This window comes from Sceloporus undulatus, chromosome 2 (genome assembly GCF_019175285.1).
Source record: "Sceloporus undulatus isolate JIND9_A2432 ecotype Alabama chromosome 2, SceUnd_v1.1, whole genome shotgun sequence".
NCBI lineage: Eukaryota > Metazoa > Chordata > Lepidosauria > Squamata > Phrynosomatidae > Sceloporus > Sceloporus undulatus.
The window spans coordinates 73590872-73613580 of NC_056523.1; the positions used below are offsets into that span (position 1 = coordinate 73590872).

Here is a 22709-nt window from a genome sequence, read left to right on the forward strand (position 1 = left end):
CATTTTGCTATGTCATTATATTTAATGGGACTTGAGCATTCACAGATTTTGTTATCCACGGGGGATGTTGGAACCAAACCCCAGCATATAACAAGGGTCTATATTGCATTTATACCCCACATTTAAACCCGTGGGAGTTCACTGGCTGAGACAGTGTGATTCCCTCCAAGACTAACCTATCCCAGGATTTCTTGCTAAGGATTGTTCAGAGGGGTTTCCAATGGCCATTCCCGGAGGCTGAGGGGGGGGGGGGGGAGGAAATTCGCCCATACAGTATGATGTAGATGCACATCATTTGATTGACAGTTTTAAAAAAAGAGAACACTAGAAAATCAGCTCCATTTTAAATAGATATAAATGGTAATGTGAACTTCAACTGGGTTAAATTGCCACTGAGAGATTCCATCAAAGTAAATGTAGAGGGATGATGGTACTGCATCATCAAATCTCCCCAGATTTACTTGGCACAAAAATGCTAGTGTGAATGTAGCCACTATAAATGGATAGGACTTGTCCACAACTGATCTCTCATCCATACTATAGCAGCCTTCACCAGAGAAATAGCTGTAACAACCTGATGTCAACATTACTACTGGCCCATTTTAGGTTATCTGAATAGAATGGTAGGGATGAGTTAGAAAGACAGACTATTGAATTTGGTAAAACTCTTGAAAACTTGGTTACAGACTAGGTTTTCAAAGTTCACTGTAAATTATTAATCAACTCTTGGAATCAGATTGCAGCATGTTATTACAAAGTAAATTTGAAATTTCTCCAACTATAATATCTTATTTCTGTTAGAAGAATTTTCATTTTTGAAAAGGTGTTTGCAACAAATTTAATTTAGTTCTGCATCATGAATAAGAAATACATTTGCAGATAACTATACAACTTCAAGAGTAAGTTCTGCATTTGCCAGGTTTTTGTAGTAATTTCTCAGTGTAAAGACAGATGACATATTCAAAATCAAGGTGCTAAAGACAGAGGTGGGAACGCTGATCTGTAGTGATGTTGAAAAACTTAAACTGTTCATACTTATGCAGCAGTTCAATTACCAAGCTTCTCCTCCCTTGTTTTTATCTACTTCAGGGACGAGAAACCTTTGGGAGCGACAGGTTCCAGGTTCCCTCCTCCCAGCCCTAAATGTGGGCTTCACTGAACCTTCCCCATATGGGAATGATGAAGCAGAAGTGAAGGGCACTCAACCAGTACTTCATCTATCTGAAGGGGCTCAAAGTTGGGACTTCTGAATCACAAGTTGCATGTTTTTCATGTTTCTTTTTTTCTCACTTTCTTCCCTGTGAGCTACACAAAACAACTGGAATAAGTATGCTAAATGTTTTCTTAAAAATCACTTACTTCAATTATAATATTATGTTTGTTTATATTTTGATCTAATCATAATTACATTCATATTGATAACGGTTATCCTTTCTAATCTACATTATATAATGTTTTATAGCTTTCTGTCGTATCATCTTAGGGATGACAACTTAATTTAGTTTCATCTACATATAATATATTTTAAATCAAATGTAGAATTGTTAAAGCAGATAATGCTGTCTTACCTGAGAAAGAAAACAAACGACTATCTACAGTACGAGCTATAGACTGCAATTTAACAACATCCATAGATTGTCCAATATGCACAGTACTAGGCATGCTCCCAAGAGTCCCCCGTACAAATTCTGCCACTTCTTGTACTGTGAACATCTGCAATAGCTCATCAAAAATTGCAGGGAAGGAGTTCAATAAAGCAGCCTAAAAAGGAAATGAAGAAATGTAAGACCTCTGAGATCTGTGCTGGTACACAACCATCATAGGTTTATAAGTCAAACAAATGAATGATGGAACAAATCTAGAGGAAAAAGGCTAAAAACTAGGCAAACCATCCATCTTTAGTTCATCCTGCTGTCTCTAGGAAATAAATATGCCCCACACATTAAATCGGCTTTCTTCTGAAAGCCTTACTGTAATGGTGCATAAATATACATATGGGTACAGCATTTCAAACAAAGGTAGCGGAAGCATTTTAACATCAATTTTCAAGTAACAGAACATAGAATCAAAAGACCGCCAGAGTGCTTGCCTATTTCTGATTGCTTTCAGAATCCATATTTTAGCCATTATAATTTATAAAATGGGTGGGTTAATCATATCTTACAATTTCTGCGATATATACAGAGAGGAGAAATTGGATCTTTCTAAAAATCTGCTTATAGATTAATATTAACTGTCTGTTAGCATCATCATTATGTGGCATTTCCCCTTAATTTGACAAGACAAAATGGTTATGTAATATATGTGTCAGTTCATGCAAATAACAGACTTTCAAAATATATTTATGTTGGCGCAGTTTGTTTCTTTAACAGTTCTGAGTTATGCTGCTTTTACCTCTGAAATGGATACAAGATTTCAGAATAAGACAAAATATATGACTTGGTTCCTGAATTCACCTGAGCTTGAGGTGGTGATATTTTCCAGTGATTACTCCTTGCAGTCCCTGAAAGTCTGCACTGAAGTATTAAGAGAGCATAAAAAAACAGTGCTGAAGATGGTGTAGAGAGCTGCAGGAGAACTAAATGAAAATCTGTGCCATTTTCTCCAGTGAAAGCTTCCACTGGATTGTAAATGTCTCCATGAAAAGTAGATGCCCTTCTGTTAATAAAGATGTGGGGAAAACCTTTTGGCCAGAGTACATTTCATCAGCTGACATCTGCTAAGCAAATGTACATCAGAAATAGAACTTAAAGTCCCGAACTTAAAGTGGGTGTAGCTGATACTAGGAGTACACAGGTCAACACCCTCTTTCTCACACCCATGTTCTTTCTTAGTTGCTAACCCCCCCTTGCCTAATTTTTTGGGGGGGGTGAGAGAGAATGATTTGGGAGGAAAAATCTAACCTTCTGCTCTCAAGTTTATTTTCGTACACTGCCTCACTACCATAGTAATTAGGATTGGTTTTTCAAACATTTTAAAGCATTCATTTGAAGTTTTTCTTCAATCAGAATAAGAAGGTTTTAATTTCTCAGTCAGTTTGAAGAGAAAACCTTTAACTAGCTGTGACAATAACTGCTGCTACTGCCTGGGTACACTATCATAGGCCCGGGACAGACAGGCGCAAATATACTTTATAAGTTTTTTAAAAAGATAAATACTGCACATATATCCATTTATGCATTTTGTTTTATATTTATCTATTTTTGTAAATTTTATCCATTAAAAATTCTACTAAGCTCTACCTTCTTAACCTAAAGCCACAACCCTTTTGAATTTGAGGTCCTCAAGCAGTTAACCAGTAAAAAAAGACCCCAGTGCCTGGGAAGATGCCCACTCTCTGGCTAAAACAAGGTAGGCAGTAAATGTAACAGAGCATGAAGAGTGGAAGCTATTTATCTCCATGTCCCTGGCAAGCATCCACATGCTGCAATTAGGCTCGGGAAAGATTAACCTGTCCCTTCTTTCTCATCCTTACCCCACCTAGCACAGCAGCTAGACTTGCAAAACCTGTGTATTAGTTTCCAATGAAGGCTTAAAAAAACGCCTTAATTCTGGTGTGTTGGGGGAAGATAATGGGGTGGGGTTTGTAAACTGGATCACTTGCTCAGAGATCTGTAGGCCTCCACTTGTATGCTACCCAAATGGCAACTCTGAAACTAATCTATTATACCACAGCATGTGCTGAAAAATCCTCTCTTTCATTTTCCCGTAGTAGTGAACGCACTTCATGTTGTTGGATTCCAGATGTTAAGCATGGTCAGGACTGGCTAGTACTTGCTTGGGAGAATACTAGGGAATGCCAGAGATGTCCAGGTTGTGCTATAAAAATATCCTTCCCTGAAGCACTACCAGAGTTGAAAGTAGCTGGCTAGATCCATCAGTGCTTTGACTCATTAAACGAGCTGCCTATATTCCTCTTTATGAACTGTTTTACTTCTTTTCCTTACCAAGAAAATTACCAGTATGTCCTTAACAGTATTTTCCTTTACAAAGTGTTTATGGTACATGTATACTTATCCTGTCCCCCCTTTAAAAAAACCCCTCTGCATCCTAAATGTTTCTTTTTTTTTTTGTATGATTCCTTTGACAATTTTCATTTTTCAACTTTATTTTACCCAACCATCCAGTATTTAATCAAATTTCTCCTGCTCATTACTTTGAACCTAGTCTCCTTTACAAAGTCATTTATTAGTTTCAACTTATGTTTATATTTCTAAATTATAGGCCAAATTCTCAGGATGCTCTCCTTGGGGAGTCTAAATAAAATTCTGCTGTTCTTCAAACAACAGTATTAGTATCATTGCCATCATTTTACCCCCTGCAATCTCTGTATGTCTGTTTTTGTGTTATTTAAAAAGGAGAGAAGCAATAGGAGACTAAACTTGAGAATGTGCCATTTTTAATGCAGGTAAACATTACACCACTGGTACTGTGAGAAATAAATTCTAAATAAGAGGGTATGACCTACAGACAGAACTAATGGTAAGAAGTTTGATTTTTAATAATAAAGCTCTGTCTCTTGACTCAATGGGAAACAGTCAAACTACATTCTTAAACAACTATGCTACAAAACTTCAGCTTGATTTTCAAATGGGCTGATGAGACATACTAACAACTACAACGGCAATTCTGTTCTAAGTCCTGTTCCCTTGAGTTCATCATGATACAGTAATTCACTAATGTCATCTAAGTATGAAAAAAGTTGTATTCCTTTCTGTCTCAAAAAACCATAATGGGTATTAACACCTTTGTAAATAGTGCTGGTGCTGATGCCAAACTGAATGGATGAACTTTGAATTGATAATGTGATCCCTGACAATGCAACCTGAGATATTTTCTGACTGACAGAGTTATAGGTACATGAAGATATTGTCAGTGTACTTTCCCCCAGGCTGTGTAAAATGTCTGAGGTGCATGCAATAGGTTAAAGAAGAAATGCTAACTCAGAGGAAGCTAATGCAACTTGGAACATAGAGATCAGTCATAGCAGGTCAAAGCTGTACTGTCACTGGGGCTACATGATGAAACACTAGCAGGGGGCTGGATCAAAATCCAGTTGTGTATGTGTATATAAGGATGAAAGCTCCAGTACATTGTGTGGTGGTGTGGATGTCAGCTGATGGTGGAGTATTATGCTGGTTTGTGTAAATATTACTGTATCATGATTGTAAATATTTGCTACAACTAAGATTAAAAGCCTCTATGGAAGAACCTCAGCAGTTGTGAACTACTTCCAGACTCGGTAGTGGGGTTTGTTTTCCTGGCTGGCAGTCTTCTTTCTGCGTGTGAACACAGTTGTACCCCAGCGCTAACAGATATACCTCCTTCAAATCTATCAAATCCATCTAGTCCCCTGCTCTTAAATTGTCCTCTAAGAGTAGCCTTCCAGTGATGTAACCACAAAGAGTGTCTAGCTACAGCCACTGCATTAATGCCTTGAACCGAAAATGCTACTTCATCATGGCCAGCATCAGCAATATAATCCAGTACCTTCCAGACTCTTCCCAAAAGCTTTAGTAAGGGACAAAACCTCATCTCTTCACCCTCCTCATTTTCCTGATCCACAAAATTGCTGACCTACCGAACATGAATGCTGCTACAGAAGCTCTTACGACCAATGCAGAAGCCTTATGAGCTTTACTCACCTCTTCCAACATCATGTCCCTTTCCCATGGGACTATCACCACAGAAACAAGAGCTGCTATAGGCCTATCCACTAGGGGACTTTTAGGAACTCTACATCACCTTTTGCAAGGGAATATAACCTGTTTGAGTATCCTAACAAATGTCTGGTATTTAAGGGATTACTCCATTCTGTTTGAATCAACTCTTTAAATAGTTCCTGCTGAACCAGCTGACATGTGTGTGAATCACCCAATTGTAGTGGATTGTTCCTCTGTACCATCCCATGAATCTTTGGTGGGTTACACACCGCCAAAAAGTACATGCTCAGCACATACTAGGGTTAGAAAGGGGCGTCCTTTCCGGACGCTCCTAACCCTAGTATGTGCCGAGCACGTACAAAATGGTGGCACCCATTCTACATGTGCGCCGCCATTTTGACATAGCAGACGCTTAGAACCCACACATCTCGGCGCCATTATGATGCTGCAAGTGCACCAATGGCGCTTTGCGGCATCATAATGGTGCCGCAAAAAGAAGCTGCATTTTGCGGCTTCTTTTTGTTGTGCGAGGGAGCCGCATGGTTTGGCCACTGTGGCTACCTCGCGCAACAAATGAGGATGGCGGAAGACTGCCCTTTTCGGGCGGTCTGTAAAACACCTTTGTGTCCACAGGTGGCACAGCATTTCAACAGAGACGTAGAGACCATAGGCAGGAAAGGGAAAGGGGAATCATTAGGTAAAGTGATAGGTTTTTTTAATTGGTATAACAACTGAAGAAGAAAGAGAAAAAGACACAGGGGAGAATAAAAATGCTACCCAATACTAGGGAACACTGAGAGGAGTGATTTGTTTGGTGGATGATTAGAAACGGAGGGGACAGTAGCTTGGTGAGTTAGGGCATGCACAGTACTCAGGAGGAAGCGGATTTCCCACCAAGGTGCTCAACTCTAGAACATTCCATTGGGATCTCTATGCAGGTGTGAAAACTCACGTGTGAGGCACAGAGACCATGAAAAAGAATAGCCATATATTACATGGTCAAATACTGTATACGTTTATTTTAAATAAAATGAAACTATAATACAGATTTTCTTTTCACCTTGCATTCAGTCTGTTTGTTGCATCCAGTTTAATATGTAGTCCAATAAGGCTTGTGCTATAATACCTTTAAGATGTCATAGAATTTTTATTATTTTGCTACAATAGACTAACATGGCCATGCTTTTGGAAAAAGACTAATCTATAATGCCTTTGACTGATTTGTTCATGGAACTATAATATAGTCTCAAAATTAAAACTTAAAACAAATCAACAGCTAGATAAAAAAGCGGGGTTTTCCCCCCACTATCAAGCTAACTTTATGATAATAGGAGAAGTAAGCATTAGGAATTATTTTTATTTCCACTGAACTCAGCACAATTCACTTTTAAAACAAAGCAAAAATTAGATAGATCATAAACTCCAAGAAAACTTAACATTTAAAGATGTATGCCATGTTGACAGGACTGCTAAATAGCTTGTCTCCACTAATAAATATGACAATGATTTGGGGCCAAAGGCAAAGGGAAATAGTGTGCAGAATTAAAATGATTGCAATCTTTAACAGATTTTCAAAATAAGGCTTGCAATTACTGATACTATTATCTACATTTTAAAGAAGAGAAAAAGAGGTCAAAACCTATAATTTCCCACTGCAAACTATACTCCATTCAAACTATAATTGGATGGCATAAGCTCATCATATTGCCTTTTTTTGTTATCTCAATGACTTCTGATTTAATAAGATTTCAAGAATATTAGTAGCTTTTTATGTGCCTTTCTAATATGACATTTCACTTCAAATCTTTCCTTTATTTTACAATCTTTGAAAGTGGGAATAGCCTTATGGTCCCTAGAAAGATGGTTGAAAACTTTTGCTGAGATGTTACTATTATTGTACTTCATTTATGTATTTTATTTATTTACGGTATTTATACCCTGCCCTTCAGCCCTAATAATTTTACCATTAAAATATTTTATTCTTTCAAAATTATTTAAATTCAAAAGCAGCACAGCCATAATGAACCAGAATAATGACAGAATATTATAATAAGCAGCTAGTGTCATTTCAACATCTTTATTTGTTTAAGCAAAATCAAGTCCATACTGGTGAAATATTTAGCAACCATTAAACATTAATATTATCTCCAGTGATGCATGTATTTAGAAAGTGGGGCACCAAAAGACCTGTAATTAGAGAGAACACATTGCTGTTTGGTGCCATTACCATGGAAAGACTGAATATTAGGAGAGGCAAAAAGGAAAGTACAGAATCCATTTCCCTTTTTTATTGGCTCTTGTGGTGACATCAGCTAGGTATAATGAAGATTCAACCTTTAAAAAATACTCTTTCCCTCTGTTATTATTGCTTGTCACAAAAAAATCACTATGTATTATTTGTATTACAGGATGATGTCCAAACTCCATTATAACTGATCTCATATCTTCTCTCTAATCACTGGATCTCATAATCAAGCTGATTCATGCAGACAACAAAATAGCCCTTATATTTAAATGTTCAGCATTTTGAAAATCACCTTGAAGTTGCAAACACTGAATTGTGCAGGGTATTTTAATTCTAGGTGCAGAAAAATGGATTGGGTAGGGGAGAACAGTCACTGGGTACATCCATGATGAAAACTTGTGCAGGATATGGGCATATTACTTACAGAATTAAACGACGGCCTTGAAGTACCACCACATTTTTGTGGGGCACATGTCCCAGCTCCGCTCACCTGTCCTCCAGGCTGAGGGGCCTATGGGGCAGTTAGGGTTAAGGGGCAACACAGTGGCAAGCAGGAAACAAAAAGGCAAACTTTTGAAGTATTAAAACAGGTCATGTGTCATGAATATATAACCTCCTCAAGTAACACAGTGTCACTGGTAATGAAGTCAGAGTCAGTGGTAAGAGAACAATGCCATCACATATTTTCCCTAACATATGGCTTCAAAACCTAGAAAGTTAGTGAATAAATTATTCCTTGCCCATATTCCACCACAAATGTCAGAAACAATTCCTGAACTACTCTACAGTAATGTTTGTCTCTTCTGGGTCATGTTAATGGGTCTGTGAACCAAATGTATGTCTGTGGCAGGTATTAAAAATATTTAAGAAACATTTCCTTTGCTGAGTGGCTTTTCCCACTGAGAACACTTTTACTTACACAACAATCACAATTTGGTGGTATACTGCTACAAATACTTATCTCAAGCAAATACTAATAGGAAATATCTTTATAATATTCAATATGTATTGATATCAGCGTTTAATGCATTAGTTTATCCAATTTTTAATTTAGTAATACTTTGTTGTCAGAATATTTTTATTTAAATCAGAATCGAGGCATATCTTAACTTTGTATACACTTTAATGTAAATAATATATATGATGCTTGCAATCACAACACAAAACTATCTGTTTTAGAAAGACAGTTGTTTTGTGTAAGTATTTTAATTTCTAAACATGTATTCATATTTTTACTAATCCAGTGTGCTTCTGACTTTCTGTGCAAATAAGACTATCACTGACAGAAAACCCTTTGTCCAACCAAAGGAATGCAGCAGATCTAAGCACTGTTATATCTCCTATAGTATGTATGTAATTAAGAGTAGCTTTACTATACATCCAGAGCATTAGGTCACAGCTGTTTATCAATACTTGGCACCAGAAGTAGCTGGACAATATAAAGGGGGAACTAGCTCATCATAACTTGATACCCAGTACACTGTTACAAATGTTAACAATTATTTAAGGATGATTATATGGAATTACGGTCATTATGCAGCAGAATAATCTTCCAGTTGAAATTAGTATAATACAGAATATCTGTCTGAATCACTTCTGTGTCGTGATTTTGTAATCATCAGGTACACTACCTTTCTGCCAATTCCAAAAGATGGTTACAAGCCAGAAATGTTAAATTAAGAAATTAAAAGGAATGTAAGGAAGGTATTTCAAGAATTGACACAACAAAAAACTATTTTTTTCCATTTCAGTGTTGAGTAATAGCTTTCTATGAACTCATACATAATGTAGTTTTGTAATTAGGAAGGCACAATTAATTTAAATTAGCAGCCACTCACAACAGCAACCACTCACAACATTATTATGCACAAATGTACATGCACAAACTTATTTCATATGCTGAAATTTAGTGAAACACTGAATATTTCTAACCTGTGTAAAGATCAGTGTCTCTGAGCTTCTGCTGTCTAGGCTGAGCACAAATCTGATAGATTGGAAAAGCTCTTGGATGCTGGCTCTGAATTGTTCTTCCTCCATTCCACAAGTAGCTCGGGAGTAAAGGATTCGAGACTGAACAATAAACTTGAAAAGATATTCCAAGGCCTTAAGGAGGATGAGAGGTATAAGTGTAACAAAGAAAAAGACAAGAAAAGGAGCTTTAGAAAGAATCAGAAAGGGAAAAAATTAGGTATATTATTAATAATCAAATTCTTCAGTATGAAAAATAGGATATTCAGTTGATTAGTTAAAAGCCAGTTATTCAAAGATTTTCCATGTTCATAAAAGACAGCAAAAGAAAAAGTAGATACAGTGTATTTAAAACTAAGGAGGAACTATAACTCTTTTCATTTGGCAAATCATGGTAGGAACTGTTTTATCTACAGTTAGTGTCTACACAGTGTCTTTGAATTCGACTCTGACTCTAAATGGTTTCCAATTTGCATTTGCTGAGTCCTGGGGCTTTCCCAGCAGATAATGATCACCAATTAGCAGACATTAATCCTCTTTTGCATTAGCCTCCCAGCCTGTGGCCTGCCATCAGCAACAGAACAATACACATGCAAATCACTCCTGCCTTCTTAGGCTCACACAGTATATATATACAGTACCCACTTTTTCCAGGCAAGCATTCTCTGAAGATGTCAGCCACAGATGCTGGCGAAACATCAGAAAGAAACTCTTCTAGAACATGGCCACATAGCCCGAAAAACCCACAGAAAAACATGGATGCCGGCCATGAAAGCCTTTGACTTCATATCTACAGTGACTGAGTGCTAGTACAGAGTGGCATGAAAAGTCGGCTTCCAGATGGCTTAGGAGCGTGGCATACGCACGATGCACTCCCCCATGATGCCTGGAAACCAGCTTCATGCCACCCAACTGCCCACCTGGCAGTTGGCTTCTGGGTGCTGGATGCTGAGTTTACATGCCGTACAGCACTGGAATGCCATAAAGTCACGCTGGGGCAGGAAAAACTGCTGGTGCAAAAAGGAGAGGCTATCTGCCGCTTCTTTTTGGGCAAGTAAAAAGCTGGATTGGGGCTCCAGCGTACAGTTGCCAAAGCTCCAATTCGGCTTTCTTAGGGATAACTTGAATCCGCCCCTTTTGGACAGTCTGTTTCACCCTTGAGGCTTTTCCAGCTCTTGGCTCTAAAGCTTACTGAGAAAGCAGCACATGAAGTCTCTTGAAAGACTTCAGGCAGACTTTGTACAGGACTGCCTCACATGTACCAGCCAGGATAGAGATGATTGGGAACAGAACAGGTTATCCCATATTGGAGGCTAAAAAATCTGGCAACCCTAAGTTGGTATTAAATTTATTGCAATCAATTGACTTGATTTTGTTAACAACTCAGAATGACTAGACATTTCAGTGACTATCAGAGAACTAATATGCTACCTTACATTCTTTCTTTCTATAGAAATTAACTGTATCTCAACTGAACGGAGTCTTGTGAGCCCACAGTGACGTTTACTGAATAATAACTGCCCTGTCACATATCTGTGCATGAAGCAATGTTGGCGCCTGATAATTGTTTGATGGAATTGAACATTCTCCTGCCCTAGAGTTTGATGTTTGGCAACCAAACAGTAGAAAACCTTTTGCTTAATATTTTCATTTGTCATACTTCATTCGTTAGACATGATGGCTGTAACAGAGACACTGCTTCCAGATTTGCCAGCAAAGCTTAGTGATGATTGTTGACTAAACTGGCCAGAATCTGATAATATTCAGCCATGAAGGTGCAGTGACCAACAAAACTGAACCTGGTTGTTGAGTAATACCATTGCTGCCGACTCATGTCTCCCAAAACAACCAAGCTCTCAAGATGATAGCTGGCCAGAGCATTTGCCCATAGACCTGTTAACATGCCACACTTCCCCTTTTCTGAAGGTACTGCAGCCTTTGACATTTCTCTCCTTTTTCCTTCTATTTCTTCCAGTCTAAAGTCAATCTAACTTTAATTTCTGCCTTCTCTTCTACACTTATTTGCTATTTCCCTTTAAGCCTGCTTGTGCTTTGGTGACATGTATTTTCTCTCCAACAGTACTTTCTTTAGGAATGGACTTTTCCCTGAGCTCCTGGGATCTATCAACCAGCCTCACTAATTCACTCTTGCTAGTGGATATTGGTATTTTGTTTCCCCTTGCTTCCTTCATAGACTTAGGAATTTGCCATCTGGTAGCCATATAAGCCCACTGATAGAGTGGATAGTGTTTAGCTCCCAAGAGGTGTTCAGAAGTGGGTAGCTGTGTTATATTTTACCCTTCTCCTAAACTTTCTCGGTCAGCTTTTCTTTTTCATTTTTTTATCTTCTTGTCACCATATGCAATGACTTAGAAAGACAGAACAGAAAAAATAGACCCCCTCTAATTATTTGTAGTGAAACCTATAAACAGAAGTAGATGCAAGAAAAATGTTCTAGAGAGAAGGAAAGTAGAAAAATACAGAAACAAAAGCAGAGTAAGAAGCAAGGAAACTATGATAATGGTGAAGGCAGAAAGGAGGAAGAGAGAAGTCAGCAAGGAATTCCCACTAAGTTCACATGACTACTGACTGTGGACTGGCAATAAGAAGCTAACTCACATTATAGTGGATTTCTCCTCTATATTAATTGAGAATAAATTAACACTTGACCTCTTCAATAGAGCAGTTATCAATCATTTCATGATACAATTTATAGTTATATTTCAAAAAGGTGCAATAAGTTAAGGAAAAAAAGTTTTGCTCAAAGACAAGGTGGAAAGTCCAGGGGCCAATTTTTTGCTTTGGGATCCTCTAAGAGCCATAACACCAAATATGCCCTCCTCCCCCCAACAGGCCAGAAGGGAACTGCTGGTTTTGATAAACAGGATTTTTCAAATGTTAAATAGTGCAAGGGAGATTCAACCTATTTAAAAGATGAATGACTACTCCATGAACTTCCAGGATAAACAATTCACTTGAGGGGAGGGGACAGAAAAAAAGGTGGTCTGGGGAGTTTGAAGAGATCAAGGCTGTAAAAACAGCCTTGGTGGCTGTATTCAATCCATGGCTGCAGTTTGCCTTCTCCTGCTCTAAGATGATAAACTGGATACCCAAGATACAAGGTTTAATTTTTCTAAATAATTAACTATGCAAATACTTTCAAGACAGGATTCTATCTAATAAAACCTCTGTACATGATCCATTTCAGAGGGATATATTGACATAGAAGACATACCCTCATTGCCTCCTGAATATGGTCCTGTCGTACAAGTTCAGCTGACCGGTCCATGTACCATTTCAAACAACGGATCAGTTCTCTACATAAAATAAACACTTTGATAGGTATAGTGCCCCTGGAATTTTTATATACTTTTAAAGAGGAAAATCAGCTAATAAATGCTATATAGAGACAGGGAAATTAACAGGAAGGTAATCAAAGGAATATTTTAACATTTGGTGAACAACCTATTTCAAAAGCATTTCTGAACATCATGAAATGGAAATTATTTTATATTTTTATTTAGCACATATCATTTTCATTTCTTCAAGAACATAACAGACTCCACATTTTTCTGACAGTAACTAGTTTTTAAATATCCCAGTTACAACCTTCCTAAATAATCTTGGCATGAACCTGACACATAGAGCACAAAGAGGTATGTATTTCTTTAACATACCACACAGTTAATCTGAAATTTTCTACCATAAGATGTAGCAATAGACACCAATTTAGATTTAAAATGGAATTAGATAGATGAATAAAAAATAAGGTATAAATGGCTACTAGCCTTGAAGGCTGTACATTATTTCCAGTATAGAAGCCAGCAAGCATGACTTTGAATATTAGCTGCTGGAGAACATCAAGGTTAAACTTACATCCTACTTGTGAGCTTTCTATAGGCATCTGGTTGCTCTCTAAAAGAACTGCATTGGATTTTGGTCTGATTTAGCATGGGTTTTTGTTTTTGTTGTTTTAAGCATTCCATTATAGGGTTGATATCCTCCAACTAATGTGAAGAATAATTTTAATTCTTCTCTTGGCCACAGAAGCCCACCGTATGACCTTGGGAGAGTCACACACTCTCAGCCCCAGAAAACCTTGTGATAGGGTTCACCAAAAGTTGGAAATGACCTGAAGGCACACAACAAAAATGTACTACAAATAATTGCAATTAAATAGTGCTGAATCCTATAAGTCCAATGTAAGATGTTTAACAGTATTTTTAAAAAAAGAAAGGAGTGAGTGCTATTAACATTTGTCCAGTTACCTTGAACTGTACTAAAGTAATAATAATGATAATGATAATAATAAAAATATTTTTACCTCACCTCTCCTGCAGGATTCAGGAGGCTTACAGTATCAGTAAAATACAGTATAAAATACAACATACATTAAAATACAATCTATTATTCCCTCCCTCCCAGCCATATCATATTAAAATACCATTAAAATATTAAGTAATCAACAATCAAAACAAACAGCAACAGAGTGATGGGCAATTTTGTGAGTTCTCTATGATAGACCATATCTATGGGAGATCAGGTGAATCACTCAGGGAAGAGATCTGTCTTGACAGCTTTTCCAAAGCTTTTTTAAAGCTGTCAAGATTGGTAATGTTCCGGATCTCTTCCGACAGGTCATTCCATAGTTTGGGAGTGGCAGATGAAAAGGCCCTCTGGGTAACGACAGTTAACCTGGTTTTTATTGGTTGTAAGAGGCTTTTCCCAGAGGACCTAAGTGTGCAGGGTGGATTGTATGGAAGATAGGTTGGATCCAAGCCATGTAGGGCTTTAAAGGTCATAACCAACACCTTGTACTGTGCCCAGAAATTATTGGCAGCCAGAACAAGATGTTCTCCATGAAACACATAGTACTTTTGCATATAAAGTTTAAAAAGACACTCTATTGTACAATGCTGGAAAAAAAGGACTTACTTGTATGCCAGTGCTCCTGCAAAGTGTTTCTGAATGTAAGTGTCCATTACAGGTCGAAAATGAAAATATTTGCTGTCACGCAGGAGATTTATGATGAACACCTGTAGGTGAGAGAGAAAACCAAAAAGGTATAACATAAGGAAAACAGAAAATTAATTATTCCTCTGGCCACAAAATTCATGACAACTGTAATTTATTTATTTATTTAATTTATTTTCCACCTTTCCCCAGAGTGGGACCCAAGGCAGCTCACAGAAGGAAATCAATTAAAATCTACCAATGCATGAGTTCAAAAACAAGTAAAATATTACCAAACAATATAAAATTATTTAAAAACATACAAAAAATAAAAATAAGTAACTCTCAATAAAACAGCTTCCCTGTTGTAATAAGATATTAAAGCCTAGTTAAAAAAAAGTTTTTTGCTTGTTGGCAAAATGAAAGCAGGAAGGGGCCACCCTAGCCTCCTGCAGAAGGAAGATCCAGATGGTGGGAACAGCCACTGAGAAAGCTCTCTCCTGGGTCTTCACCAAGTGAGCCTGTGATGGTGATGGGACCTAGAGAAAGCCTTCCCCTGTGTTTTCCAGGTTTGTATGGGGAGATACGGTCTTTCCGATAATCTGGAACTAATCTCTATAGGGCTTTATGAACAGCACTTTGAACTGTGTCAGGAAGCAAATCAATAGCTAGTTAAGCTGTTTCAGATTATCGGAATAATAATCATTCCATTCTGACTCTGTACATGTTCTTGATACCATACATGAACATGACTGTATACTTTTGTTTCAGTTTATAATTGATGATAATGTCAAATTAAATGGAAAAGAGACAAACTCTGTAAAAATGAAATGTTTAATGGGAAAGTGAAATTGTGCATTTGTTAGGAAAAGTGTAGTGACTGCCATGTTTCTGTGTATATCAGGAGGCAGGCCTTAAAAGCTGCTGTGTTGAAGCAAGGTAGTTTGGCATGCAATGTTGGTTCATAAAATATTCAAAACTTTTAATTTTTTCTTTTTTTTTTTTTTTGGAACCCATCTTGTGGAACCCCTTAAGAAACTGTTAATTTGTCACTCAGCCAGATATAAATTCAGAGGGAGGGAAGGAATAAGATAAAAGTTCAAGACCAATCAGTTCAAGAAGCCTTCAAATAATTAACCCAGACAAATTCAGCCAATGACTCCAGAGGACCCTATTGCTATCAGTGAGCAGACTGGAATTTCTCAGTGACAAACTACTAGGTAGGACTGATTGTCTTTGAGAAAATATTTCAAAATCAATTTCTTCTGCTTAACAAAGGTTTTCTTGTTGTGTGCCTCCAAGTCATTTTTGACTTATGGTGACCCTAAGGCAAACCTATCATGGTGTTTTCTTGGCAAGATTTATTCAGAGGAGGTTGGCCATTGCCTTCCCCTGAGGCTGAAAGCATGTGACTTGCCCAAGGTCACTCAGTGGGTTTCATGGCTGAGCAGAGAATCTAACCTTAATCGCCAGAGTCATAGTCCAACACTCAAACCATGCTGTTACTTATTAGGAAACATTAGGGTATGACTTAAAGCTGAGTACTGAGGAGCCCTGGTGGTGCAGTGGTTAAATGCCCATTAAATGCCAGTACTGCAGCCATTCACAGCCACAAGGTAGTGAGTTCAATCCCAGGCAGGGCTCCAGGTCCACTCAGTCTTGGATCCTTCTGTAGGTCGCTAAAATGAGTACCCAGCTTGTTGGGGGCAATTAGCTTACACATTGTAAACCCCTTAGGGAGTGCTTAAGGGCACTGATATGTAATATAGAAATTTACTTTCCAATGCTATTCCTATTTATATCTAATATAAAACAATCAAAATGGTGTCTCTCTGCACTGAAATAAACACTACATGCCCACTTACTGAATAGACTGATGAGCTTATTTTTTTCTCCAAAAACTTCTAAATCTATCTTGATGATATAAGAGGCAGCACCTGCCTTAAAAGTATTAGTCCCTCATTTTTTTTAAAAAAAATCAGGTTTTAATGTAAAGCAAGCATAGCCAATTTATATTATACACTTATATTATACACTATCTGCCAAAGGTTCATCAAATAGTCTAACAGAGCTCCCTAGCAGAACTCTGGCATAAAACCACCATGATCTTCAGTATTGGGAAAATATATTTTGTATCTGGGGATAAAAGTTGTAGTTAAAACCAGGATTTTTTGTGTGAAAGGCCTCAGAGCCCGGAAAACAAATTCCTGGGCTAAGCATGGATCAGAGACACCCTGTCCTTTAATTTTAAGCACATGCACATCATTCTGAGACACTGTTTTTTACTTGGTTCTCATTGTGGATCTTGGGTAAAAAAGAAAAAAAAACTTCTAGAAGTCTGATTATTTGGCCTCATTTTCTCTTCTTCTAAAATTCACTCAGTTATAGTGTATCCATATCATTATTTTTCAACAAATATTTCCACTAAAATGCTTAAAACATGAGTGGGTGAGTCTTTGCATATTGAAAAAATCACTTATTTACTTCCCAAACCATGTTCAATACTACAATAACATCTGCTAAATAATGACACAACCTTAGGAAACATACCTTTATGTAATTATAAAGGATCCAAAACCAATAAACTAGTAGCCACAAATGCTTGGCCAGTCAACTAGATTGTTTCACAGAAGAATGAGAACAAAGGTCTTGAAAGGGCCATAATCTGACCTCAACTATAACATGCTAAACCAGCTAATTGGTGGTTGGTGACCAGCTGATTGTTTTCTTTTGAAAGTTCTGCAGTGCTTCTACAGCTAAATGGTGGATAAAGGGAAAATGCAAATGCTAATCCATCCAAAGAGTGTTGTACTTACCAGAGACTGAAAGACTAACAGTCCATATTTGTCTGTGTTGTCATCCAAAATCACAAATAATGTGTCCAGAATGTCCTGCAAGAACTAGAAGCATAAAGGGATTTACATGACACCTCATTATGAAAAATGTATAAAAACAAGCCATTAAATAATTTACAATACAGTCTCATGTATCTTTTACATAAGCAAGTCTCATTGATTTCAACGAGACTTACATGCTTGTACATGTGCACAGGACTGCAACCTTCAGATTAGCCTAAATCCAGTGATGAATATCCACTGATGGAACTGCTTCCATCAGTGCAATGGGGTGGGGTTTTCCTGCACACTGTAGCCACTATAGGTCCCAAAACCTGTTATGTAGGTCTGGGAAACCCTCTGGTATTATTTTTTTCAGGTGGATCTAAGAGCTGTAGGGGAGAGGAAAGAGGAAGAATGTTCTATTGCACCAGTGCAATGTTCAATAAAGGCCATTATGAAAAGAGAAGTATATTCAAAACCACTCCTAGTACTAACAAGGAAAATTATTTTGACACTTAAAAAGACTATTACCGTTTACAGTATTATTTCATTTTAATTATCTGAACATCTTCTACTTATAGTGCAGCATCTCTATAACCAAAAAAAGCCTTCAACCAAAAAGAGTACCCCATATCATCTTCCAACTGACGATGAAACACATTTTATGATCAGGAAACTCTTCTTAATGGTCATTCAGAATTCCCTTTTGTGTAATATGAATCTATTGTTTTAGGTCCTACCCTCTGGAGTAGCTGAAAATAAGCTTCCCCATTTTCTATATGGCATCTCTTAAGATAGTTGAATATGATATCATATTACCTCCCCTACAGGTTAAAAATATGTATCCCTATCAACTGTTCCTTGTAGCGCTTCATTTCTGGACCCTCTATCATCTTGGTTGTCCAATGCAGTGTTTTCAATACCACATTATTCCTTTTTACTGAACTTGTTTATTGGCATACAGCTGTTAAGTCTTCAACAGAAGCTAAAACACTAGAAAAACCTAGTTACCACCCAAAACTGCAACCCTGAATGTCTTTCACTCAGGTGAGGTGAAATCTAATAGTTAAACCCGCTCTGAATTTCCCATATTATTGCCAGTAATTGGCACGGAAGTAGGGAAAACTTGGACTAGTATCCCATACTGTGCCTGTGGAAGCTGCTTGAACAACTGGGAAAGATAGATTACCACCTTTTCTTGCTGCAGTCCTCCTGGCAAACACAAAAAACCTCCCCCAAACCCTGCTCTGAAGGTCTGAGAAACTCACTGGAGCTGATTTTCTGCCACAGAGAACACACTGAGGGTGGATGGGCTACAAATCCTAATATTATTATAAGCTTCATGTTACATTTATTGCCTGGAATGGATGGCATGCTTCTGACATAATACTTCTATGGTTTGTGCTTAAGACAATAATATCTAGACATCTTTTGTCTAACAAAAGAAGACAATCAGAAGAAGTAGTCCTTTTGCTTTATTCTTCAAAGATAGTTACTGACACAAAAACAGTTTGTGAATAAAGTCTTAGAACCAATTAAGTACTGTACCTTAACAATTTCTTCACCACTGACATGCCTCAGTCTTCCTAAAATATCCATTACACGATCTGGATAAGCCTTCCATTTCAAGAGAGCAAGCAAGTCCACTGTAAATTATAAAAAGAACAAAGATGGGCATAATAAAGTCAATATGTAGAACCACACTGACTACAAGGATCAGTATAAAACAGAATTATGCAAATCCTGGAAATAATCTTTAATCATGTCAGGAATTAATGGAGACACAACTCTGTACATTAGCAAAATCTGGACTACATCAGATTTGTGCACATCTACTTGGAAGCAAATCCCATTCCATACAATGAAAATTACATTTGAGAAACACTGCATAGGACTAGGCTGTACAAATGTATAAATAAGCACAGAAATAAAATCACCACAATATAATACATCTTGCAATGATGGATTATACTTTTCTCGGTCTGTGTTCAATTCTGCTACTACAGAAATATCATGGACAGTGAATAAATTGTGGCTAGCAACATTGTTAAGAAACTGACCTGAATGAAAAATATGTTTTTAATTTTTTTTTAGTATATATAGATGCAATGGTGTCACTAGGAGGTGTGGACTGCACCAGGTGACATCCTAAGAGGGAATGACACCATTGCTCCTCAGACACTTACCTTTGGGCAGAAACAGGCTGTGACATTCATCTGCTTCCCTTTACAATGCTTTAAATGCAGGAGTGGGATGAAGAATTAACATTTTAAATTTTAAATTTTATTTTTTTGAAATTTTTAATTTTTAAATTATTTAAAAATTTTTAAAGCATCACATTTTAATTAAATCTTCACTATATATATGCAAATACATTTAGATTGTGTGTATGATATTGTAATTTGAAAGGTATAATTTTAATTTTGCTGTTTGTTTATGTCACAACTATTAGCATTACATTCAGTGGTACTGTATGTGGGAATTACTATTTACAAGTAACCTTAGGGCAAAGATTCTGTATGGTGTGAAATGGGGGAGGGCAATGGGGGGTGACACCATGAGTTACCGCACTGGGTGAAACCAACTCTAGTGACACCAACCCTAGTGACATATATATGTTATTATATAGTAACAACAACATTAAAATCTTGGACATCTGAAGACTAAAAAGACTAGAGCTAGGAAAGATCCTCCAGTTCACTTCTATGCCCAAATGTCAGATTATGCATCAGTCATCATCAAAGAACAATAATTAAAATACAGATTGCTGTATAAACTCATGTATATAAAAGAAACACCAATTCCCTTTATTCTCTCTGCTGCAGCACCGTTTTTGGCCTTTTTGAATGCCTGGGCAGGAAATGGTGGCAGTGGCAGCTCTTTGGCACTTCCCCTCAAAGGAGTGCCAAGAGGAACTGAGCTCTGAAAATTTTGAATAAGACAGTTGTGCATGTTTGTCAGCTTTTCTGAGTTGAAATCAGGCAAAGTTATCACGTTAAAGTTACACTGCTGTAATCACAGGCTGTAATCACTGAAAATAGTTGCCATTTTCTTTTCTTTGCCTTTTCATCCTTTTTGACATTTTTTCTTAGCTCCGCCTGTGCCTGGTCACTTCCCCTACACATCACACATCACGCAGCTACCATTTACCTAAGTTCCCTCCTCATTCATCCAGCCTTTAGCGTGGCCATAAACAGTTATGCTTGCTGTAATTTTGCAAGTTCTTTGGCATACTTTTCCGTTATTTTGTCCTTTAAATCCTTTGTTTCATGCCCTAAGTTTTCCCTTGACTTATCCATGGGCCATATCAAAGTCCATATTTTGGCCCCAAAACTTGCCCTCACCTTATACATGAGGTCGATTTATAGTTGAGTATATACAGTATAATTTGCCAGAATTTGAGCAGAGGAGTTATATTTCAAGAGGTGAGCAAGAAACAATCATTCCAAACATATACATGTAAGCAAGCCAAGAAGAGATATATATGATAAAGTCACAAATCAATCTTATTATGGGGGGAATATTTCTAATCACAAATATGGGAAATAGTCAACATAGGAAGAAGCAAAATCTAAAACCTATGCTGAAACATTCTGAGGTAGTGTTCTGGGCACAACAGTGCAAACATTAAGCTTTGGGAACAGCTTTGCATGCTTATGTGGATGTCTACTGAAACCATTGTGAAATACAAGGTTGAAGTCAACTTCAGTCTGGAAAATAACCCTTGCTATTGTTAGCTTCCGAGAATGAGTGAAATCAAAACAAATGAACGCAGCATAATTAAAAATAAATTGTCTCTTTATTTTCACAGTGCATAAACCTGAAATATGTGTATAGGAAAGATGTGTAAATATTAATCACACTGCACATTGAGAAACATACAGAAACTAAAGTAGCCCAAAGATGAAAGTGTGAAATATAACCTTGAGTACAGAAAATTAAAACTAGAAGAAAGATTATTTTGTTGGAATTTGTTGATTAATCATTATTTATTTGTATAAAGAATACATGGTGCCCCTTTACTCTTTTCTGCTATCAAGTCAACTTCGACTTACCAGTATGACAAACCTAGGAATTAAGAGACTTCCTTGCTCAGGTCTTGCAAAGTCAGAGCCATACTGAGGATGCATCTATACAAAAGAAATAATGCAATTTGACACTCCTTTGAGTGCTGTAGCGGTGTCCTATGAAATCCTGAGATTTCTAGTTTTACAAGGTCTTTAGCCTTTTCTGCCAAAGAGTGCAGGTGTCTCACAACATTACAAATCCCAGGATTCTTTAGGATAGCATGGCAGTTAAAGTGGAGTCAAACTGCATTATTTTTACAGTGTAGGTGCACTCTTAGTAAATCCATCTCTAATGCAGTATTCTTTTCCTGCTGCTTTCTACATTTCTGAGCATTACCTTTTCTGAGTCAAGACCTCTCCACCGAGAGAGAGAGAGAGAGAGAGAGAGAGAGAGAGAGAGAGAGTGAGTGTCCCAGAGCAAATCAAGCTAGAACACTTGCTAGAAGCAAACATAATTGATTGAGGCTGTCGTATTTTCACCATACAATGAAAAAACAGGTTTCGCCAGAAAGATAATAATGCTTGGTAAGATGGAGGGCAGTAGGAAGAGAGGAAGAACAAACTGTAGGTGGATAGATTCAGTTAGGGAAGACATGGTCTCATGAGTCTGAAGGATCTGAGCAGGGCTGCTGAGGATAGGTCTCACATAGAAGTTGACTCAAAGGCAGCTCACAACAACAACATCTCATGATAAGTCCAAAGTATGATGGCCTTCTTTTAGTCACTTTTGGTTCTAGAGGGAGTTCAGGCTTAATTTGCTCTAGGACACATTCATTCATTTATATTGAGCAGTCTATGGTATTTCTATAACTTTCTTCTAGTACCATATTTCACATTAGTTGATTTTCTTCTTGTCTGGATTTTTCACTGTTCATCTTTCACACCCATATAAAAAAATCAGAAATATTATGGCATGGATGATTCTAACTCTGGAATATCCTGACCATATCTTTACACTTGAGGATCTTATTTTCAT

At 37.3% G+C, this 22709-nt stretch overlaps 1 protein-coding gene across 1 annotated transcript in view; it reads right to left on the reverse strand.

Annotated features, from left to right (window-relative positions):
* DOCK3 (dedicator of cytokinesis 3) overlaps window positions 1–22709 on the reverse strand; it is a 294107-nt gene that overhangs the window by 90231 nt on the left and 181167 nt on the right. The window contains 7 exon segments of the mRNA XM_042447484.1: window positions 1569–1761; window positions 9841–10011; window positions 13112–13193; window positions 14812–14912; window positions 17646–17729; window positions 19215–19312; window positions 21722–21734. Of these exon segments, the coding sequence (XP_042303418.1) occupies window positions 1569–1761; window positions 9841–10011; window positions 13112–13193; window positions 14812–14912; window positions 17646–17729; window positions 19215–19312; window positions 21722–21734 (742 nt within the window).